Raw genomic sequence first — 21,665 nt, 5'->3', positions numbered from 1 at the left:
ACTCACCCTGAGCATGATGCGATGTTCAATGTTGAGTAAAATCTTCTTCTTCTCTCTGTAGTCTCTGATGAGGGCGTGCAGGGTGTCACAGTGGGGCACCCAGCCAATCAGGCCTGAGTTGGTGGACAGGGGAATCACGGCATATCGCTGGATGCTGTTTGATGAAAGACAGAGTCAGAGTGAACAGTGTTTTTCTTTCTTCACTTTGTTACCTTGACTTTACATTATGGGCCATGTTTGTGTGGAATTTATTTACTTAATAGGAAAGAATCAAATTTAACACAGTTTCAATATAAAGCACAAAGTACATGTTCAACAATAAAACCGGTTTAAAACACACTTTTGATATACCGTTTAAAAAGTGAGTACAGCTTTTAGTTTGCTTTCAGCTTTTTTTAAAAACAATTTTAAGTCAAGTAGAAGTATCACTGTGCTTCTTGTTCCCCTGTTTCTGTCCCGTCTTTAACCATTATCATAAATATGTGGAGTCTTAGGTCTTAGCATGTGTATTATGATATGATATGAATTTATGTTTTAATGTATTGTAAATGTATTCTGTGTCGACCTGCCTGCAGATGGAAATGATTAAACTGCTATAATCTGGTACGAAGCCTCTTTTCTCTGTGAGCTCAGTGTCATTATTGTACAAGGTCCCTGACAAATAAACTAAACAAACATCAGAAGAGAGGCTCAGGGCCGGACTGATGATACATTTAAAAACTAGTTGGTGAAAACACAAGTGCATAAAGCTCTCTAAACTAAGCAGGTTGTGTCTTTTCAGAACATGACAGTGAGGCCATCGGACAGGTTTTTTTAAAGTATCTTCTTGGTTGTGGAGTGATGAGAGACTTCTGATAGTAGAGGGTAAAGCTTGAGACCAAACTGTCAGACAATATGAGTAATTAGAGAAAATCAGTGAATGCATGAACACCTGTGCAGCTGACATGTACAGTAGTGTCTTATTAATTTAAAGCAGTTCAGGTGGTTCTTGATTATAAACCTTTCATTTAGTTTTTTTTATTTTTATTCATCACTAGAGCAGAAAAAAAAAATCATTTCAAAATGTGATGAACCTGACAGACTGCTGGTACATAAAAATAAATTAACAAGCACATACAAGACATTAGCAGTCATTTCCATATAAATGAAAGGCACAATGATTCCCTTCAGAGTAAGATATCTTTCTTTGACCTTCTGCTCTCCTGCCTGCGATGCATCTCAGGTGAAACATAACCGCCCGTCTCTTTTTTAATGGCGGCATTCAAACTGTTACTGCATATTTACAACCCTTGTGTGTTACAGTCACTTGTAGGTGATGTGTGTGTACCTGAGGTTTTTACGCAAGGATGCAGGGTCGTTGGCCAGCAGGGTGTTGACCAAACCAAAGAGCTGCATGACTCTCTCATCTTGCCGCAGGTCCTCGTGGCCCTTCAACAGGAACATGAACTCGTGGCCGTTGCTACCTGCAGAAGGCGCCAAAAACCCAACATTTACACAGCTCTCAAAAAGGGTTAAGCAATTAAGCAAGAAGAATTATCTAGTTGGATTTGGCAGTACAGGCTGTTCTCTCTAGGGATGCTCCCCTGCTGCGCTGCAGCTGCATCTCCATTACCTTGGCCTGATGCAACGTCTCGTGAGATTCAGCAGGCTATAAATGATTTCACATGAACCTCATCACTCTTACTGTAGGCTCCCTTACTTCATGGTCAACCTCAGCTTGGAATAGTACTCCAAAACGTCACATGTGAGATGTTGTGGTGAGAAATCTGACTGTTAATTTGTGCATCGCAGTGAAGCAGGGACTTTGGATGATTGCCTCACGTGGCGTGGAAAATACGGATGCATGCACTAAACGAACTGTGACATCTTCACAGGGTGAAGAACTCAACATGACAGGAAGGGGGGGGGGGAAAGTGTTCAACTGAAATCAAGAACATGTGATGTCATTATTCTTCCGTTCCCACATCTTTTCAGACCTCATGTGAATGAACTCACCAAGGCTGTAACTGTCATGCTACCTTTAATGGAGTTAACTGATCCTTCCATAGGAACATGCCAGTCCCCTCGATATCCCCAGGTCTGCTGCTAATGACGATCCCAGTAAGGACGTATAGCGTGTCAGTATGGGCACGCAGCGCTGACAGTAAATCTTAGCAGCCTGGAGTAGGGGGACAGGTCTTAATCTGGAGTCTTGCTCCAGAGGTCAGGTGATTTATACGGCATCATCTTTTACAGAGAACGTTTTGTAACACTGATGGGAGACATCAGAACAAGGTGTCATAAAGTACAGTAAAGCCTTTGTGATTGATAACGTGAGAATTTGGCTGCTCGACAAGGTGACTTTTATAGCGCTGTGCCTTTTAAGAAGCACTTGTGTGTTGTACTTTGAATCAAAAAGCAGAGCTAGGGGAAAGATGTCAAACCTTTTTTTATGTTTCTATTCACTAAACAGCCAATCAACATTGTGGGAGGACTCCTCATACTTGCATGGTAGGGACTGTAGATTTTAAAAATTAATAGAATAAATGGTGCTTTGTTTGACCCAAACACAGAACTCTACCATGACTGATGAATACAGAATAAAGAGCGTCATTGGAGCCAGTTGATGTTCGGCTGAAGATTGTAATTATATAGCATGTTCTCCAACCTGATGCCCACATCGGCTGAAATCGTGCAGCTTTATCTTCAGGCATTCTGTAATCTACGTTCTTAATGAAAAGGTTCACGTTCTGCATTCAGGTTCTGTGCTAATCTTACCCATGATGGTGAGTTTGCGTGGGCGCTGCTTGGAGGTGATGACCTGCAGGGAGGGGGCGATGGACTGGATGCGGATGATAGGCTGGTTGGGGTCATAAGTGCCTGGTACAGCCAACTCCAGGTCGCGACACATCAGCAGCTTGGGAGACACGTACTGCAGCTCCAGGGAGGTCAGCTGTGGGGAGAGTTGAGAAGGTGGCACACAGGACAAAAAAAAATAAAATCTTTTACTAAACCGCCAAGCTCCTGCCACAGTCAATATGCAGAGTGTTGCAGAAACTGCCCAGGTTAAGGTCTTTATACACAACCTTTAATAAATCACTCCAGAACATTTAAATCTCAATGTTTTTGTCAATATGCGATCTGTGCTTCGCTGCGTTCACCCATCACTCGTATAAACTGCAACGATTCAGACTCTGCCAGTCGATTCAAATTTGCTTTTGCGGTTCAATTCTCATTGCTAATGTTTGGTTACTTCATCAGAGACACAACCTGCTGTGGATCCGCTGTCTGGATGCTTCCTGGAGAGGGTTTATTTCTATGTTAATGCCCAGAGGGGGAATATTTGCAATCCCCCCCCCCCCCACCTCCTCCCTGTGTTATTATGCTGAAGTGTATTTCATGCTGCTTACATTAATGTCCCAGCAGGGAGCCTGGCTGAGAGCAGGACTATATCAGAGTGTCAGAAAAAATTGCCATCTACATTTTTCTATGTGAAGGGAGAGTCGCTGACAGAAACATAAAAAAATATACATGTTTTACGGTTACTAAAAGAGCAAACCAGACCTGCTGTAGGTAATGTTAACGTTGCAGAACACACATAATGTACATTTATTAAAACAGAAACGGCTCATCAAGCGTCCCTGTGCGTAAGATCACAACAAGACTAGAGAATTATGGGAGAGTTGATGTCAGCGTACACAGACTTCTTCTTCAGCTTCGAGACCAGAGGTATAAATATTTAGTATGAAAATGAATGGTTGTGAAAGGAAACTGTTCACGTGTGTTGCTATGCGTGTTATTTCGGTCTTTGTATGCTTTTATTTTGACACATGACTGCAAGAAGACTGGAGCCCAGTATTGTAGCTCACAGAGGTGCTTCTGTTCTCACACGGTTTACAATCGCAGACTCACACTGGAGCTGTTGAATGAGTTCAGACAGTTTTAATCTGGACTAGTCTCCAACCTGCTCTATATTTCAGACTCTTTTAATACATATAAATAATAAGAAGTCAGTGAATTGTGTGGCTACTTTACAGTCTTTTTTTTGTGATTATGAAAACAACATGAAGCAGCCCAAATATTCAACCTGCATTTTTACTCATGCGTTTAATTCTCATGAGAACATCTGTCTGTTTGTGCTTTGACATTTCACCGGTGATTTTTAAGACGTTAAAGAACGTTTTTAAGATAAAGAAAGGTAATAATAGTACATCAAGGAGCAACAACAACAAGCTAATAGCTATGCCAAAAAAACCCAACAAAAAACCAGTCGTCATCAGAGGGCAGACACCCCGAGGAAAATCAGCAGCAACTTGTAGAATCCCAGAAGATTTCTGGCCTTTGTGGATTTGACTCGATGTCTATTAATGTTCTGTTTGAATGATATTTAAAGGAGCGATGCTTTCCCAAGACGTTCTGCCTTTCCTCTTTGGCTTCTATCTTCCCTTTATCTCATCACATCCTGCAATCCCTTTAACATCTTTCAACATTATTTTTGGCATGTGATTCAATGACATCACACGGAGAAAGATGAATGGAAGAAGAGCCTTGTTTCTCTGTTTGCATGTTCCAAACAAAAATTCACTTTCACATGTCTAAGAGACAGACAGCGTGTACAGATTAAGCTGTCGTCAGACCAAAGACCTAATCAGGACATGAAAGACAAAACACATGTCATCACATCTCACAACAGATTTGTATGAACAAAGGAATGCAAGGACTGCTTTGATGCCAGGGTGAATTTTTCCCAGAAGCCTCAACAGGAGGTTTTCGTTTGATTCACATTTCTTGGGTTTTGTTTCACTGGTAGAAGTTGATTTACATAATAAACACAATTCGATGCGTATCAGAAGGCTGTCACAGGTAAAAAAAAAAAAAAAAAAAGTTTCTCTCACCTGTGGAAGCTGTTTGGAGATGCGTCTGAACACGTGGTAGTAGAGGTCCCAGGCCTGGGTCAGGTCTTTCACATTTCCAGAGCGCATGTACTTCCTGCACCAGTCCTGAGCCTCCATCAAGTCCCTGCCATAGGCCTGCAGCATGAAAGAAGACCAACACAATAGCTGACAGTATTTTCTTAAACAGAGGGTAACTGGCCTGGTTTTTGGCTTCACATTCTGCTGGACGTAAAGCCATTCAGAAGCTTCAGTCTGAGATGTGTAAGTCTAAAGCCCAGCCTGAGGAGACCCACCTGGTTAAAAGAGGTCTCTTTGAGGGTCTGCGGTCCTCGCTCCATCATGGCGTGCAGAGGCTCGAGCACTGCAAACATGCCCTTGACGTTGCGCTCTCCAAAGTAAAGGCGTGAAGCCTCCTCAAGGCCCTCGTGCCACATCTCGTGCCACAAGATGGCCACTCGGATGAGCTCCTCGCTCACCTTGATGTGGAAGACAAAGACGATCAGGTCAGAGTGTGCACTAGCACGTCAACTTCACGATATGACACATCAAGCTCCGGGTAACACGATGCGTCACCCTCTGAAGATCAGCAAGTAGAGAGGAGCTCACCTCACACATAAACCTGCTCTAAACAGTCCTTTTCTTTGCTTTCTTATGCTGCAACTTTCTTTTTTTAATGTGACCCGCAAACACAGTTAACTATTACAAAAAAGAAAAGAGACAAAGAGGAGGAACTCTTGCTGATAGGCTGATAATTCAGGTCATGTTCGTAAACCTCATGATGGTTTGTCTTGTTAATAAATGGGGTATCTAATGAGTTCTGATAAATGATCAAATGTGCCGTACCATGATGGCCTGCTGAACTAGAGTGTTGCAGTGTTCACACATGTTCTTCAGGATCTTGTTAGCCGCGTTGTGCCGGGCTGTGGTGGTGGACTTGGAGGCCACAGTCAGCGGGTAGATCAGAGCCTGGAGGAGGAGAATAAATGTTTGCCTGCTTGTCCTTCGAGTAGTGGATCAACGTTAGCAGCAACGTGAGCACACTCACTTGGGGATGATACCGTCCGATGTCTGTGAGCAGCTGGTGGATGAGACGCCCGACCAGAGCTCGAGGAGTGTCGATTCGAGCGATGAGCTGAGGGATCACCTGAACAGGCAGGAGAATGATTTAAGATCTGAGAACCTTTATCTTCAATTTAATTTTGAAAATTAACCAAATTCTATTTATTTAATTTAATTCATCCAGTTTTTTTATTTACAGATGACTCCACTTCATAGGGCATGCGTGAATGCATTACCTGCAACCAGGTGTCTATTTGAATGGTCTTGATGCCCTCCACCAGAGCTTCGTTCACTTCAGGCCAATGACCATAATCAAACCACAGAGTCAGAACCCTGAAAGGCAGAAAGGAGATGAAATAAAACCTGAATCTTTTCTTGCCTTCTTACATATCAAGACATTCACAATCGACCACTAGATGTCCTCGTATACACACAAACCATGTGTTGTTATGATTGTGGGTGCATGTGTTTTTCCGATGTAACTGTAACTAACCTGAGTGTATCCTGCAGGTTGTTTCCTCTGGACAGAGAAATCGAGCGGAAGAAACCTTGAACAGCAGGAACTGTGTACAGGAGCAACGTCTTTGAGAGGTCCTGTGGAGGCACAGACCAGAGAGGAAGAAGTCAACATCAAGCATGACAGAGAAAGCTTCACAGGAGGACATGCAGTACTGAGGCTGTTTTTCTTCACAGTCGGCATCCTTAAAACATTTGAAGTGCCTCATTTGATCATTACCTGGGACTGCAAAGAAAAAAAAAATTCCTGTTAGAATATTTAGTCGGACTAACAGAGTGCTTTACTTGCTACAGATATGTGTTGACTTTAAAAAATATATGAAGTGTTTAAGTTGCAGAGAATAAGGCATTCTGATTGTCCGTCTCAAACACTGCATACAGGGCGACATGTACATAATGTAAGCATTTTAACTGGGAGTGCTAAGACAACACTGCATGACTGATGTCGATCACCGGCCTGCAACTCTCACCTCATTGACCTTTTTCTGGCCCGGTGACGGCACAGGACTGTGGTCAGTGCTGTCCACCTCGCTGTCGCTGTTGCTAGCTTCACTGTTTGCGCTGGCGCCGCTCGCATGTCGCAGCTTCTTCTTCTCATCACGTCCTTGGTTCTGGTGCTTGTAGTGCAGCACCGCTTCAAAATTCATCACCGCCCATGCATGCCACGCCTGTGAGAAGACGGAACAAACTGGGTTTATGTGAATCTCTGAGAAGCGCTAGCCATGTATTTGATGGCCTGATTCCCCGCCTCACTTCAACACAGACTCAGAAGGCAGCAGTTGGCCGTCATTATTCTTCTTAACTAAATGCAAGAGTTTGGAGTAAGCTGTATTTAACAACCATCTATTTAAGGTTGAGAGCTTCGGGGAGTTGTTGAGGGTGACTGGTGAGAAGGTTTGTGAGTGAAGTCTTTTTATCCTGCAGCACATCTTCTCAGCTCTGCTATCGATTCCTAACTGTGATGTTTCACAAGAGGCGCGACGAGTAAAACAGTCTAATGAGCAAAATAAACAAGCCGCGAACAGAGGAGGAAAAACCCCCAGAAGATAATCCAACAATATTTTATGACATGTTTGGCAGAAGGGAAATACAACAGAGTCTTTATATATTCTTTGCCTGTGAAAGATCAGTGTCAGGGGGACATTCAGAGTCACAGCAGGCGTTTCACAAGGCCAGGGAGAAGTCAAAGCGAAAGGTTGGAGTTGAGTGGGATCGACTGACCTTGTACCAGTTGCGGTCATGCTCGGTGGAATGGCTGTAATACTGCAGGACTTTGGGGATGGTGCTCTCATTGATGCCCTGCAGGCTGAGCTGCCACTCTCCAAGCTTCAAGAAACATCTGCAGGGCAGAAAGAGGGACAGAAAAGCAGACGGGATCATTTATAAAACAAGTCTTTTTAAATCACGGATTATTCAACTTTATTTTAAAACTGTAATTGTTAGTCATTTCAGTAAAGTCCCTCAGACCGGGAAGAATATATTTAGTATAGAAAAGAGGATTTTATTTAATATACAATAAAGAGCTGCACCATCAAGAGCCCCTTTTACATGACTTCACCAAGCACCTCGCCAGCAATGTAAATGTCTAAACAGTGTTATGGTGGGCTGAAGTTTTCCACTGTTAAGTCGGCATCACAGAAAGTAAAAGAGACGGAACAGCTTGAAGGACTGAACAGTGCTGTGTAAGTGTGTAAGTGTGTGTGTGTGTGTGTGTGTGTGTGTGTGTGTGCGCAAAATCTCCATTTGCTAAGGGCTTAGTGTCTGATTCATCACACATCATCTATTGAGACGTGTTTCCTCCATGCAGCTGTTGGTAAAAAGTTTCAAAGTGTATTGCAGGATCTGCCTTTGTCTTCTTTCTTTCTTTTGTTTGTCTTTTCATCAGTTTGTGAAATTCTTTATTCAAAAAGAGAATCATTCTCAAAGACAACGGGCTTCCAGCTCACCGTAAAGAAACCTTTTCTCTGATGTCACTGTTGCAACTGTTGACAGTTAAAGATGCAAAAACAAAAGGGGGATTAATAGTTAGAGGAGGTGATTTATTCAAGTTATATTTTCATTTTCTTAACATAAAATACTGAGTGATGAGCGTTTCTCCTCGGCTGATCAGTCAGGTGTGGTGCCTGGTCCTCGTGCTGGTAATGATGATCTTTTGTGTGTATGCACACAAACTTGACACACACATGTTGGCTTTTTTAAGTGGTGGTGGGTCCATATGGATGTTAGGGGAAACACTGGATAAAGCTGATACTTTTAAAATAAACGTAAAACAACAATCATGAACCCTCTGAAGTAGTCTAGAGTACCCCGACCCCCCCCCCCCCCCTTTAAGAAATACTAACTGACGTTTTGAGGCAGCAAAGCACACATCTTAAAGATAGTGATGTCAGAGGACAATGTTGTAATTGAAGCTCAGCAATGAATTTAAAATGACTGTATGACAACAAACGCAGGCAGGGGGCTGAAGCATCTGATCGAGAGTTTAAAAACGGGCCTGTGTTGTCATGCCAGTTAAGAGCTGGCAGTAACACTCAGTACAGCCAGGGCTAGTTAGAAAATCATACAGGCATTCATCTAAACGATCGCTGCTTCAGGCATTTATCTGCTGACAGATTTGGACATTACATCAACAGGTTTTAAGCTGACAGCAGTAAGTTCTATGACTTCCCTGAGGAAGACTTTGCTTCATCCATCTCTCCACAAACACAGCGCTTCAGGCAAAAGTCAAACTAGTCGCATCCTGCAGGGCCAAAACATATCATTCAAATCCAAGTGAGTGACTGGCAAGCACCGTGTTGTCCACCCAGTCATCAGCTGTCTGAATACTGTTTGCTAAGAACCTCCAATAAATTGATTTTTTTTTCATTGGGGGTTACGTCATGTGTTCTGAGTGCTTTTCCATGTGTGTGTGTGTGTAGCGTGAGTTCAGCTATGCCAAAAGAGTTTCAGCTAACTGTAACAGGTTGGACTGTCGGGGAAGAAGCAGCAGGAGGATGAGGTGATCAGGAACTTCAGAACAACATGTTTATTTCCACAGGAGACGCCAGTTACAGATCTCACTTTGAGAAGCAGTCAAATGTCTCTGGATTCTTTTGGGGAAGAGTCGAGGCATCGATATGATGTGTGTGTGTGTGTGTGTGTGTGTGTGTGTGTGCGTGCGTGTGCGTGTGCGCATGTACGTTAGCGGCTGACTGAGCAGTCCAGGTGTGCTTCATACCACACAGCCGACCTTTATTCAAAAAAGTGTGTCAGCATGTCTGGAGAGAAGTCGTACTGATTCACATTTGACAGGTGTTTTTTCTGACATGCATTCCTTCGGGCAGTCACAGTCACTTCTGGGAAGATGCTGTCTGTTGTCACGCTTGTGTGTTTAGATGTATGATTTATGAAATGGGAGGGTGCACATGTGTATGTTTGTGCACAAGGCCAGATGAGACTACTGTATGATTTACTGTGCAGTGATTATACCTGTCTGCTCCCAGGTCACACGTCCTGCTTGTTTAGAGTTGTTTGACCAACACAATGTATAGCAGACACCTTCTCTTAACTGGAATATTTCTCTCAGCTAAACGTGCAGGCAGCTAACTAATCAAAATAAATCACTTTTGATTTCCATCTCAAATATTTCCATTCCATGACAAGATGATGCCAACTACTTTTTTAAGACTCTGAAGTGATTCCAAAGAATTATCAGGAACATTTCCATTTTCTTTAATCACTGTCTAAATACACATGATGGTTATTAAAATGTCAAGGTTTTCAAAATGTGGGCGTGTCGTTGACGGCCTTTTGAAACAGACTGCATCTTTTCCGACTATCAGTTACAGTGATAATAGTGGAAAGGTGCTGAGTTGTGCCAGGCCTGTCAGCTGAAGAGAACATCACCCAGTGGGTAGAGATGCTTTAAAAAAAAAAAAAAATAAATAAAAAAAAAACCTTTTCACTGTGTCAGGTTGAAGATAAGGAGGTGTTCAGGACACACTGTCACATGCGGACATTTTTGGTGAGAGGTTTGAGGTGAGACATCAAAGAATCTTGCCAGCATTAAAAAAAAAGGGAAGAAAAAAAAAAGGGGGGCGCCATGGGACGAGGAAAAAGGTGATGTGCCAGACTTTGGTCATGCTCATGGAAAAGAAGCAGAACACACTGTACACGACCTTGTGTGATCACAACATGAGGCAAGAAAGTACATGAGGTTACTTTTTCCTTATTTCAGCATGCTGCTTTGTTTTTTTACTCCATTGTGCTGGAGTCAGTTTGTGGACACGATGGCTCGTATCAGAACACAACATAGTGTACGCTGGCATTCAGCCTGGCAGTTCTTTAAATAGCTCAGTTTGAATCATATGCACATATGCCTTTAATACTTTTACAGCATTCAAAAAAAATCCTACACTAGAAGATAACTTCATGTTTAATTATAAAAACGATCACCGAGCATGCAAAGCTTCAATAATATCCAGCTCTGTGCATACTCATCTGCTGCAAACACAACGGGAATCAGTGAACAGACCTGGCCATCAGTTTGTGGAGCTCCAGCTTGTGCTGCTGGTCCTCAGCTGCGATGGCATGCTGGGCTTGCTGCTGCATCCCCTGCACAAAGTGCTGCATGTGCTGGAAGGCATCGATCTACAGAGAAAGAACACAGGAACCAACGTTAAGCGAGACACTGATCAACTTACAGGACTGATTTGGGATTAATAGTATTTTTAACAGCTGGCAATAAACAGCAAATATATTTTGTTTTTTCCTATTTGTTACACAATGTAGAATCCTGAATACTGAAATACACACTTACTTTATAATGTATTATATTTTGTGCCTTTACATGGAGGGAGGTCAGTGGATAGAGTCAGACACTTGGGAGAGAGACTCCGACCTCTGTACAAGAGGCTCACACTCTAACCGCTGGACTACAGGCCACCCTTCAATCACTCACAACACCAGTTATAACTTTGCCCATCCTCAGCACAACCATCTGCTACTTGTTGATGTCATCCTACTGCTTCTCAAGAGCATACTGTGCTTTCTGAATGAGGAAGGACAGAGGACATTCTTGATGGGTCATATTGGTGTTTCTGGACTCACATGAGGCTCATTGGGTTAAAAACACTCCTCTGTTATGGTTACTTTGTTTGATGACTGTGATACAGCAGTCTCCGAGTTTGAATTTCATCTTAACTTCATATTAACGATCCCCGAGTGAGGACCTGCGATCACAGGGTTTATACTTATTAAGTGTGACGAATGACATGTTGAACCGTGTGTGTGTGTGTGTGTGTGTGTGTGTGTGTGTGTGTTCACTTTCTTCTGATATGACTGGTGAGCTTTTCACTTGGCCATAGCTACTGCAAAGCTTTTGCTCACACTTACCTAAGTCCCCTAATGAGAGCTGCAAACATTATTCAACACCTGGTAATGAAAGTGGCTGTGTTTATGTGAGCTTGGGGGCAGCTACATTGTTTGTGAATGGGTGTATATGGCACAGTGCAGGTCCCATGCTGCTCAGGCCAACACTGCAGGAGGTTTGGCAGGTTGTGTTGAGTTGGATGTTCAGTCACAATAAAAGATCACAAACATTGATAAATAACTACTCACATTTATTGGTAGCCTTTTAACTGAGGCTTACTTCATCCACCATCACCATGGACATGACAGATTCATAACAATAACAGAAAGCTGAGTTGGGTTTGTTTCACTGATGAACTCAGACTCTTTTATATCCGAACCTTTAAGAAACTAACTTCAGACTGAGTTATATCAGACCCTCCAAGAACGACATAATGAACGCATACTGTGAACCCGACTGTGTTTGTGAAAACTCCTGAATTACCCACCTGCGAATGTCATTAAAAAAACACTACAATGTTTTTATCTATTAAATTCAGACATCTGTAAGGCTCCCGAATTAAATCTAATCTGACATTAACTGCAATGAACAAACTTCATTACAAATATCTTACGCATATTAACAAGCGGGGGATTTGTTGGGCAGCTGGTGCTTTCAAGTGGATATAAATGACTTAAAAACGGGCTCAGTAACAACTCTTGCTGCCAATTTTGACATTTGATGTATTGCCGTTTGTACTCCACCCACGGAGCTGTGTGCATGAACAGGTCGATCAAAAAGGGTGGTCACGCTTTTATAGAAAGAATTGGGAAAAAAGGGAGCTCGGTATTTATTCATTTATTTTTACCCTTGAGCCTTTTCTGTTGTTTCTCAAAGCTCAGTCACAAACTTTTTAATCACAAAAACATTTGGAGATCATGGTGGGAATGACTATTCGGCCTTGACTTTACTGTCACCAGATAGATATTTAACAGTCATCCGGTTTCCTGTATTCACAGATGTGGTTTGTTGGTGTTAATGTTTCTCAGGCTGTTTCTCTCACAACATTAAATTAATTAGCTGTTTATGTCACTGAGATGGCAGTAATTCACGCTCTCCCTTTTCTGGCAAATTTTAAGCTGATTGTTGCCTCATGTTGCACTAAAAGCTTGCACACAAATGTGAGAACAAACACAAGCTGAGCTCTGTCCTGTTTTCTCAAAAGTTTTCACTTTACTTTACCGTTAACTTTGACAAACTGTTGAATAGATTGAAGCAAACATTTATGGAACAAATGCAATCAGTAAGCCATGCACTGTACTCAAGTTTGCTCCTACCTTGCGGGTGCTCTTCCACATGTACTTCATGTATGCGTAGGTGACGTGTGGGTGGGCTGTGGGCAGCGGGTGATCAAGTTGCTTGGAGGGGTCGACACCAAGAAGGAGTACCAGGGTCTTGTGGGCCAGTGCCTGTTGGGACACAGAGGGCGAGAGAAGCGAAGGGAACAAATGAAACGCCAAGAGGTTTCTATTTTAATAAGAAAACCAGAAACTTTTCAGCGGCTGAGAAACATTTAGGGATTGGTCAAAACTTCTACCTTCACACAAATTTACAGGAAGTTAAAAAAAGGAGTGAGTGTGTGTGTGTGTGTGTGTGTGTGTGTGTCTCATTCTTTCCAACCATGCAATCACATTTCCTTCTATGTTAAACACTGACCAATAAGCTTTGGTTATTTAATGCCATCATAGTTTCAGATGATGGGTTTTGTGTGTGTGTGTCTGCAGAAAGAGAAATATTGAACAATTATCTCCCCCCCTGTGCAATCAATGAGAACAACAGTGAGGTAAAGGATGGAAAAATTGCAGCGATTAAAAGGTGCAGATATGCAGCTTCAGGTTTCCAAACAGTGTGATTGAGGAAAGTGTGGTACTTTGATTTAGGCCATATGAGAACAGGTTGAAATGAAGTCGAGTTTCATGGCTGGAGTTCATGGGTGCACTTAACTCCGTCAGAGCTCGACTTCCCTTTTTCCTTTTCATGAGACTGATTTAATCACCTCTGATTTATTCCTTCTGAACGGTATGGGATTATGATTAGCTGGGCATGATCAGGGGGCAGATTAGAGAAAACTGAGGGCCTTTTGTTTCACATATGTCAATGTACTGACCAGGCGTCCGCTCTTCCCACAGAGGCTGGCGTACTTCAGCCACGTCCTCATGTCCTCGTGAGGGCTGATGACAAGCGATCGGACCATCAGGATCTTCTGCCAGTCCTCCACGATGCGCTGACAACCCTGGAGGAAAAGACAGAAATAACGAGGGAGAGCGGTGGTTTAAACGCTTGACTCTTCTCGTCCTCCCTTCAAAGAGAGGGACCACCTCGTTAAAAGAGGAAGACCAGCACGTGAGAGGGGGGGTACAGATGAAACCCAGGGGGGCTACTACAGCTGCCAGTGGTCCCTGTCTTAAACATGTCCACGTGAGCACGGCTTCACGTGCCAAAAAACACAAAGCACAAGTCTGTTTTCATATATTTCAGAGTACAACCTACTACTCCTCTATTAAATATTCTCCAGATATAACACAAGACACTGAAGTAACCTGATGAAAGACAGTATGTGCTGTATGATCCACTATGTAGGATTCTGGTGTGCTAAATAAAATAAACATTTCATAAAGAGGGCTGCTGATGTACCTCGAGTGTTACTACAAACGGATACAAGAAGGGGCCACATGTTGAGGTCGTGTTTGGTAGCAGCACATCAGAACTTCTTTTCAAAACCTTTCAGCAGGGATGCTTCACAGATAACTATCCCCAACATGTTGCTATTTCCCTTAAATGGCAAAGTATGCCGAGAGAAAGCCCGTCAGTGAGTGTTTGAGAAATCAGCAAAATATCTGAAAGGAGGCTTCACATGATGGGATGAAGGGCTGAGTGCGGTGAAGTTTGAAAGAAAGAACCAATGTGATTAAAAGACTAAAACAGTTTAGAGTGGATCTAACTGCGAGGAAGGACGGCGACATTATTCAGCAGAAAGTTCATCGTGCTCGACCGAGAGGACTGACCGGACAAGCGGTGTGAAACCTGTACCAAGTATCCCACTCCTCCATTCTTTGAGTTTGATATGGAGCCTCTGTTTGTTCCTCGCTGCCTCTTGAATGTGAACGGTAGAATAATAACGTATCATTAAAGATGATAGCTCTCAGCCAAAGCCTCCGTTATCCTTAAATTAACACCCACTCTTAAGACAACAAAACACGCATTTTTGCCTCTGTGGTTACAACTATATTTTTAACTTCATCAGATCTCTGTTCTCCAGATGAAGGAGTGAGCTGCTTTTAAAGTGGGACAATGTTGTTGCTTTAAATTCTCTTTTTCTTTCAATGACTTCAGAGCCAAAACCAAACTCGGATCGACTTTCTGTTTAAAGCTTTTCTAGATGTTATAGATGTGCTGGAATACAGAAGAATAAAAAAAACTGCCTTTGACCCACGGTGTAAAATAACAGACAATTAAAAAATATAAAGGATAAAAATAAAAATTCATAATTACAAAAAATGTTAAGAAACTGTGCAAAGATGTGCACATATGAAGAAAAACTACAGCAGCAACAACAAATGCTCAGGTGGAGTAGAAGCAATTCAAGAGTTTGAAGAAGTGTACAGAGGAGAGGACGGACTACATGCACTCGACTTTCACACGGAGGAAAGTTAAAAGAAGCAAAGACAAAAGAAAGAAGGGGTACAGAGAAAATTAAGATCCACAGTTTCAAAGGAAAACATCCAGCTTTGAGAGTGGAAGTCGATCAGGTTCTCACAGTGATGGAAGTGCTGGCAGTCACTCATTAACAAAAGAAGAGTGGGAGGCATGATTATGATTCACTCTTAACGACACCTAAGATCCTTTGATCAGGGAGAGGCAGCTATAGAGAGAGAGAACATGTAAAGGAGCAGGAGAGGGACTCCCTGACAGATGTGAGAGGCCAACCTCAAATAAATCACTAAAGAGAGGAGAAAGCTGTCAGCCTCTGCAGCCCCGCTGCTGTTATCATGAACCCTGTGTGTTTGGTCAGGGAGACCCCTCCTCCGACCAAAACCACAAACAGAAAACAGTCAAGATGATCAACAGCATCTTGACTTCACTGCACAGGGATTGAGTGAGTGCAATATTGAAGCATTTAACTCTTATTTTAGCAAGAAAATCTTCTGGCTGAAATACAGGAGAGACCTGGCCAACAGAGCAGTACTAAAATATGAAGCAGCATCCACTCCAATGCCTCGAAATGTCTTCAAGTGCAACCAAATGCAAAATAAAAATGCTGGACAGCCTCTCATTTCTGAAGATCATCTAATGGCTTTCAAAACTAAACCTGAACAAACCTTGAACATGTTTTTCCTATTTTCTTTATCTGTGTGTTCAGCTGGTTTGGCACATTATTAAGTAGTTATGGACATTTCTCGAGTTCACTGTTGGCCTTTGAGCTGGTACATGCATACAGTACTGAGCATTGAAAACAATCTTCTGGGTCTAAAGGGAAGGCAGAGCATGCTGAATGTTTTTGTTTTGTTAGAGGAATGGATGCTGTATTAAACTTAAAAACCATGAAAAGAAAAATCAGGAATGGTGCATCACCGATCGGGGGCTTACACGCACATCTGTCCGACTTCAATGAAATCAACATGCACGTTGGAGAACACTCCAGATGCTGTCCTGTTCCATTCAGTGGTAAAAAAAAAAAAAAAAAAAAGGTCAGTATGGAAAAGATGAACTCGAACATTATTATCTAGGATTGGATGGCATTTCTCTTTAATTCTAAAGGTTTGGCAGGCAGCAATTCATCCCGACTGCTTGAGGATACGTGGTTCTTTAACTCATCTTTAATAATGATAATAACAGTAATCATAATCAGACTGAGGAAATAGGACGATTTGGTTACAGTTTTGGTTTTAACAAAATGAGACACAATGTTTCTCAGAGTTTTCAAGCCGTTGCATGCAACAGCATTATTAAGCCAAAAAGACTTATTTCTTTTCAAGGCAGCGGGCTGATTCTTTCGTGTTTGAACAGGACAAACTTTGGCTCAACACAAACAGATCCGCTTCATTTAGATTCAAAGCCACGTTTCCACACAGCAGTCTGGTACGGATGTTGTCACCTGTAGTCATCATGACCATCACTTGTGGACCAAAACTTAATGAGATGCACCCATGCAGATCACATCAACCTCCACTGGCACCAGTGTAGTCTTTCAGTGCAGCTTGTTGCTTGATTAGAAGCACAAACACTCAGAGTGATGAAGAATATGGGTGTGTAGCATAATGCTGTCTACTTCAAGGTTCAATCATGAATCATTACAGGGTATGATCCCCTCTGTTGTTTGTGAGAAGCATCACTCTGCTTACCCTGTTTCTAGTTGGTTTATAATTCACATCCCCGTTTTAATCATGCGCTATTCTTTTCCTTATTCGAGTAGTTTTTCCACAGAGCACTTTAACGCCACCACCTCCACTCTCCTTAGTCTGCCCCACTTTCCATTTGCTCTGCAGAGGATTGTCAGAGCAGTCAGAAAACAAGTTACTGTAAGTGTTGGAATACAAACTTTAAAGGTAGAGTGAAAGGGCCATTTGGGTTGGTGTGGCCTTTTGGTGTTAATGTGATGAAAATGAAGTAAATATATTTGCCTTAATTACTACTGACCTGACGCGTGTACAAGCACTGGATATCACACTAATCAGTAGATATGATTGTGCCTGTGAAGGTGACTCCTCACTCAGAGGTCGTCAGTGTGCGTCTCTGCATGTATGCATGGTGTCGGCCTTGTAGTGTTTCCCATTAGTAACAGTAGCCTTGCCAACATCTGCTTTGCATTGGAGGTTGCACACGTGAGAGTGAGTGAGAGAGAAAGAGTGTGTGTGTGTGTGCGTGTGTGTGTCCATGTATCATCCCTTGTAGTTACCTGGAGCCTCTCCCACCATGTATCCCTGATGATGTCCCTTCTTTCTGGTACCAGCTTGTACTGGATCACCTCTTCCAGCTCCGAGAGCATCTGGCAAGACACCATGGCCTAGGAACAGACACACAGGTCATTTATTATCCTTAGTGCTGCATTAGTGCTGAGATGGGAATAATGATTTAATTATTCAGGCTGGTATATTAATCTGAATCTTCAGCTGAATAGATTTGTTAAATCCACTGAACGCTCCCTTGTGTTGTGGAGAAGGCTTGCCATCGCCTCATCTTGACTTTATTTATATCTGTTATTTGGAACATCATCCACGATCAAAACCTCAGAGCGCCTTCTGTCAATCTTTATGGTCAAAATCTAAAGCATCCACTAAAAGTAAATGGGCCTCATGATGATGTTACCTGACTGCATAATGCTGGACGGAGCATTGACATTGAGGTTTAACTTGTGATTGAAATATGTTGTTGATAGCACCACTTGTTTTTATAATGACACAGGAGACCGTGGTGCTCTGAGAAACTCATCTCAGATTTTGAAGTCGTCCCTATGAGGAACACTTTGTTACAGAGGAATCCTTCCTGTGCACGTGAATGCTCTGGGGAAAAAAACGAGACGGTCGACTGAAGCCAGGTGTTGGATATTTTTGGCTGTCTCAGAGGAGCGCTTACCCCGTAGGCACGACTGTAGCTCTCTCCGGCCATCGCTGTCAGCTCAGCATCCAGGAGATCTCTTGCTTTGTCAATACACTGCATAGAAAAAACAAACAATGACGATATATTAACAGTTATTACTCACTCCTAGCCTGCACATTTGTTCCCAACCATCTCTCTCTTCCAGCTCTTTAATGGATTTTTCATGAATGGTGCATTGATACAGTTTTTATTTCACTACCAAACTAACAAGCAGTGGTTTACTCCATGACTTGACTTTGTCGACTCCCAAAGTGCCTCTTAAACTCTTTTTGAAAGCTGACAAACAACCATGTCAACGTAGCATGACACCCAAACGCACCATGACACAATATTATACTCCAGTAAAAACCCCTCGCATCAGGACCAGCTTGGATTGGACTTCACCCAGGGAATAAGAAACGCTTTGTACAGACGAAGAAGGCTTGTTATTGCTTGCTGCTCACACCCTTTTCCCTTAAAGAGCAGCCAACAGTGACCCATTAGTGCAACTAGAAGAAGAACGCCTGCTTGTATAACAGAATGGTCTGAGTGTTTTATGGGATGAGTTACATGGTCTGCAACAATGTGACAGTTATGTAACCGTGGTTGTAGATGTCATATTCAATTTCTTTTTAAAACACAGATATGTAGGCATACAAGGAGGAAGTGAAAAGAATTAGAGGGCGATGAGGAAGAAACCAAAATGGAGCTATTAGTCATAGTTCCTGTCACTTCTGTGACGCAAAGTTTGAAAACCTGATGTTCAACCAACTGTGGCAGTACATTCATGCATCAGAAATGTCTTCCTTGCTATTTCAAAGAGTGTCACTATATTCAAGTGAGTCATTTAACACATTCCAAATCCTTGACTTTCCGAACAGGACTACTCTTCTCCGAAATTCGAGGATGCTGCAGACATTCCATGACCACCAGTGTGAACCTTGAGGGACGGAAAAACATTAACTGATCCAGAGCAGCAAAAGGGACAAACAAGGACGAGACTATTACGGCCCATTTCTTCGACTTCTTGGGCCAATTTCCTGGGAGCTGTTATTAGTGGGAAGATAAAATGAGGTAGGATGACTTAAGGAAGTTCTCTGAGGCGAGGACGCACAGCTGTTTCAGACCGACTCCCACCACTTATTATTTTCTTGTGGGGAGGGAAAGGAGGAATGGCGTGCACCAAAGCCTCTTCAGGCATGCACAACAAGAGGAGGGCTGTGGGAGGGTGGTTGGGGCGAAGTGACAATGAGGCTGCTTCTTTACAGCCTCCACACAGTCAGGGTCTTGTTTACTCCTGAGTTACTGCGCTGGGGCCTCATTGGAAATGTGCAGTCCAGACGACTCCTGATAAATGCAGTGTCTGGCTTCTGGCATCACAAACAAACCTTGGCCCAATCTTCCTATCTCTTACATAAAAGGTTGCACTCGTGTGCTCGTGTATCGTGAGACTCCTGACTAAGGAGAGAAGTCGGACTTTTTCTGAATATTTTTTTCCTACAAATGATGGAAAAACAAATCACTTGCAGGGTTATCTCTTGCGAACGTGCTCTTAGCCGCTTCCCAGGGCTGAAACAAAGAAAAGAGCAGAAACGCTTAGAGCAGAGGCGAAACATTTCAAAGATGAGCTCATCATACCTCCTGCTAGGGTTGCAACTTTTTAGAAACTTGTGTTGCAGTAACTTTTGTTTCTGCACTAAATACCTGATATTGTAACATAACTTATATTCTTTAAGTTCCTCCTACTTCTGTGACCCCTTGTGTGAGTCCTAAGCTACAGACAGACACTAACATAGACAGGTGAAGAGGACAGGTGCCACCGATAACTGTAATATACAGTATGAACTCAAAGTTGCTTCTGGAATCTGCCTGCACACCTCGGCCTCTTTGTATCAGCAGCTGCATGACGCACATGTTCAATAGGTAGGTGAAAAGCAGTACTTTATCTGTATGTATATCTGTGTATCAGGTGGCAAAATACTGCAGCATTATTTTTTGAGTCAAGGAGTATCAGTGCAGGTTCATGCTGAAAGAACATATCCTGCAGCCCTACTTGTTGTGCAAGTCCCTTTCTCTCCGACCTTCTTTCTCCAGATAACATGTCTAACCTTACGATGCAACATTGACCAAAAAAACATTCTGTATGAACAACATGAACACAAAACAGAAAAGATAAGAATGCTAACGTATGCTAACCGGCAACCGTCAGTAAATGCTTGCTTTTATCAGTTTAAACATTTATACTATTTAAGGTAAAATGATCTGTTCAATAAAAAGCACTACAACACTGAATTAGGTAACTGTCCAGTGATATTACATTATCATTGCAGAGATGCATGAAGGTCTCCATGTCAATGCCTGCAAGCCAAATCAACCACATGAAACCAAGTGCTGAAGTTTCTCTGGTTGAGAAAAGCATGACACAATTTAGAAATGTAATGCACACTGGAGGACTGGGACTGATCCACTGGGGAGACCATGACTGCTGTGTGTCAACATCATCACTGGAGTAGACCAAACAAGGGAGATTTATGAAGCAGCGTTTACTGAAACCTTCCACACACTGAGACTGCTGGAGCACGTCTGGTTGTTGGGGGTACAGTGGGAGGAAAGAACAGCCCTATGAAATCAAAGGAACCTAAGTGCGAGGATTACAAACCACATCCGGAAGACTAGACTGAGCTCATGTTGACATTTAAGCTTTAACCCTTGCACCATCTGCTTTTCATTCCTCTCCATTCATTCTGAGCATACACACTGTCGCCAAGAGTCCAGAGTCTGCTTTCCCTATTCAACTCATGAACAATCCTATAGGCCACACCTGGATCTAATCATCAAATTAAAAGGAGAGAGCGAGGCTGGTTGTGGAGGGATGAGGGGGCACAGGGAGCAGGGCTCCTGGGATTTGTAGTGAAAAAGAGGAGTTGGAGGATGAGCCGAGGGAAATTGAAGGCGCAGGTGTTTACTGGTGTCAGCGCTTGTGTTCGTTAGACATGTTGGCATCCAGCTTGAACAAATCCGTCCCCAGGGAACATGAGCTCATCTCATATCCCAACCTTCATTAAATGAGGAAAACACCACCCTAACCTCCAGCGCAGCTTGTTGACAGGCTGATAGAAGGAGTAATAGGCTCTTTTCTTTGTTTCAGGCTGAAGGCCGTGATGACTTATAATTAAAAAGTTACGTAACGTTTCCACACCAGGGAGGTAGCACACTGTAAAAGAAAAGAAAACAAACAAATGGTGTGCATT

The 21,665-nt window shown here is 42.7% G+C and overlaps 1 protein-coding gene across 5 annotated transcripts in view; it reads right to left on the bottom strand.

Moving 5' to 3' along the window:
• The window catches only part of mtor (mechanistic target of rapamycin kinase), a 90,287-nt gene that overhangs the window by 7,999 nt on the left and 60,623 nt on the right, over positions 1-21,665 (bottom strand). For 3 of the 5 annotated variants that reach the window (XM_079360448.1, XM_079360449.1, XM_079360451.1), the window contains 17 exons: positions 18,412-18,489; positions 17,735-17,842; positions 13,946-14,071; positions 13,116-13,247; positions 10,963-11,078; positions 8,396-8,431; positions 7,671-7,788; positions 6,920-7,117; positions 6,427-6,527; positions 6,170-6,266; positions 5,920-6,018; positions 5,718-5,840; positions 5,168-5,350; positions 4,875-5,009; positions 2,758-2,932; positions 1,328-1,463; positions 7-154 (listed from right to left, as the gene is read on the bottom strand). In XM_079360448.1, the coding sequence (XP_079216574.1) occupies positions 7-154; positions 1,328-1,463; positions 2,758-2,932; positions 4,875-5,009; positions 5,168-5,350; positions 5,718-5,840; positions 5,920-6,018; positions 6,170-6,266; positions 6,427-6,527; positions 6,920-7,117; positions 7,671-7,788; positions 8,396-8,431; positions 10,963-11,078; positions 13,116-13,247; positions 13,946-14,071; positions 17,735-17,842; positions 18,412-18,489 (2,109 nt within the window). The remainder of the gene's footprint in view (positions 1-6; positions 155-1,327; positions 1,464-2,757; positions 2,933-4,874; positions 5,010-5,167; positions 5,351-5,717; positions 5,841-5,919; positions 6,019-6,169; positions 6,267-6,426; positions 6,528-6,919; positions 7,118-7,670; positions 7,789-8,395; positions 8,432-10,962; positions 11,079-13,115; positions 13,248-13,945; positions 14,072-17,734; positions 17,843-18,411; positions 18,490-21,665) is intronic. The other 2 variants (XM_079360450.1, XM_079360452.1) reach the window with 1 other exon arrangement.

The sequence above is a fragment of the Symphodus melops genome (genome assembly GCF_947650265.1).
Source record: "Symphodus melops genome assembly, chromosome: 13".
Lineage (NCBI taxonomy): Eukaryota > Metazoa > Chordata > Actinopteri > Labriformes > Labridae > Symphodus > Symphodus melops.
Note: the sequence above shows the minus strand (reverse complement) of the source record. Positions and strands in the feature narration are given on the sequence as shown.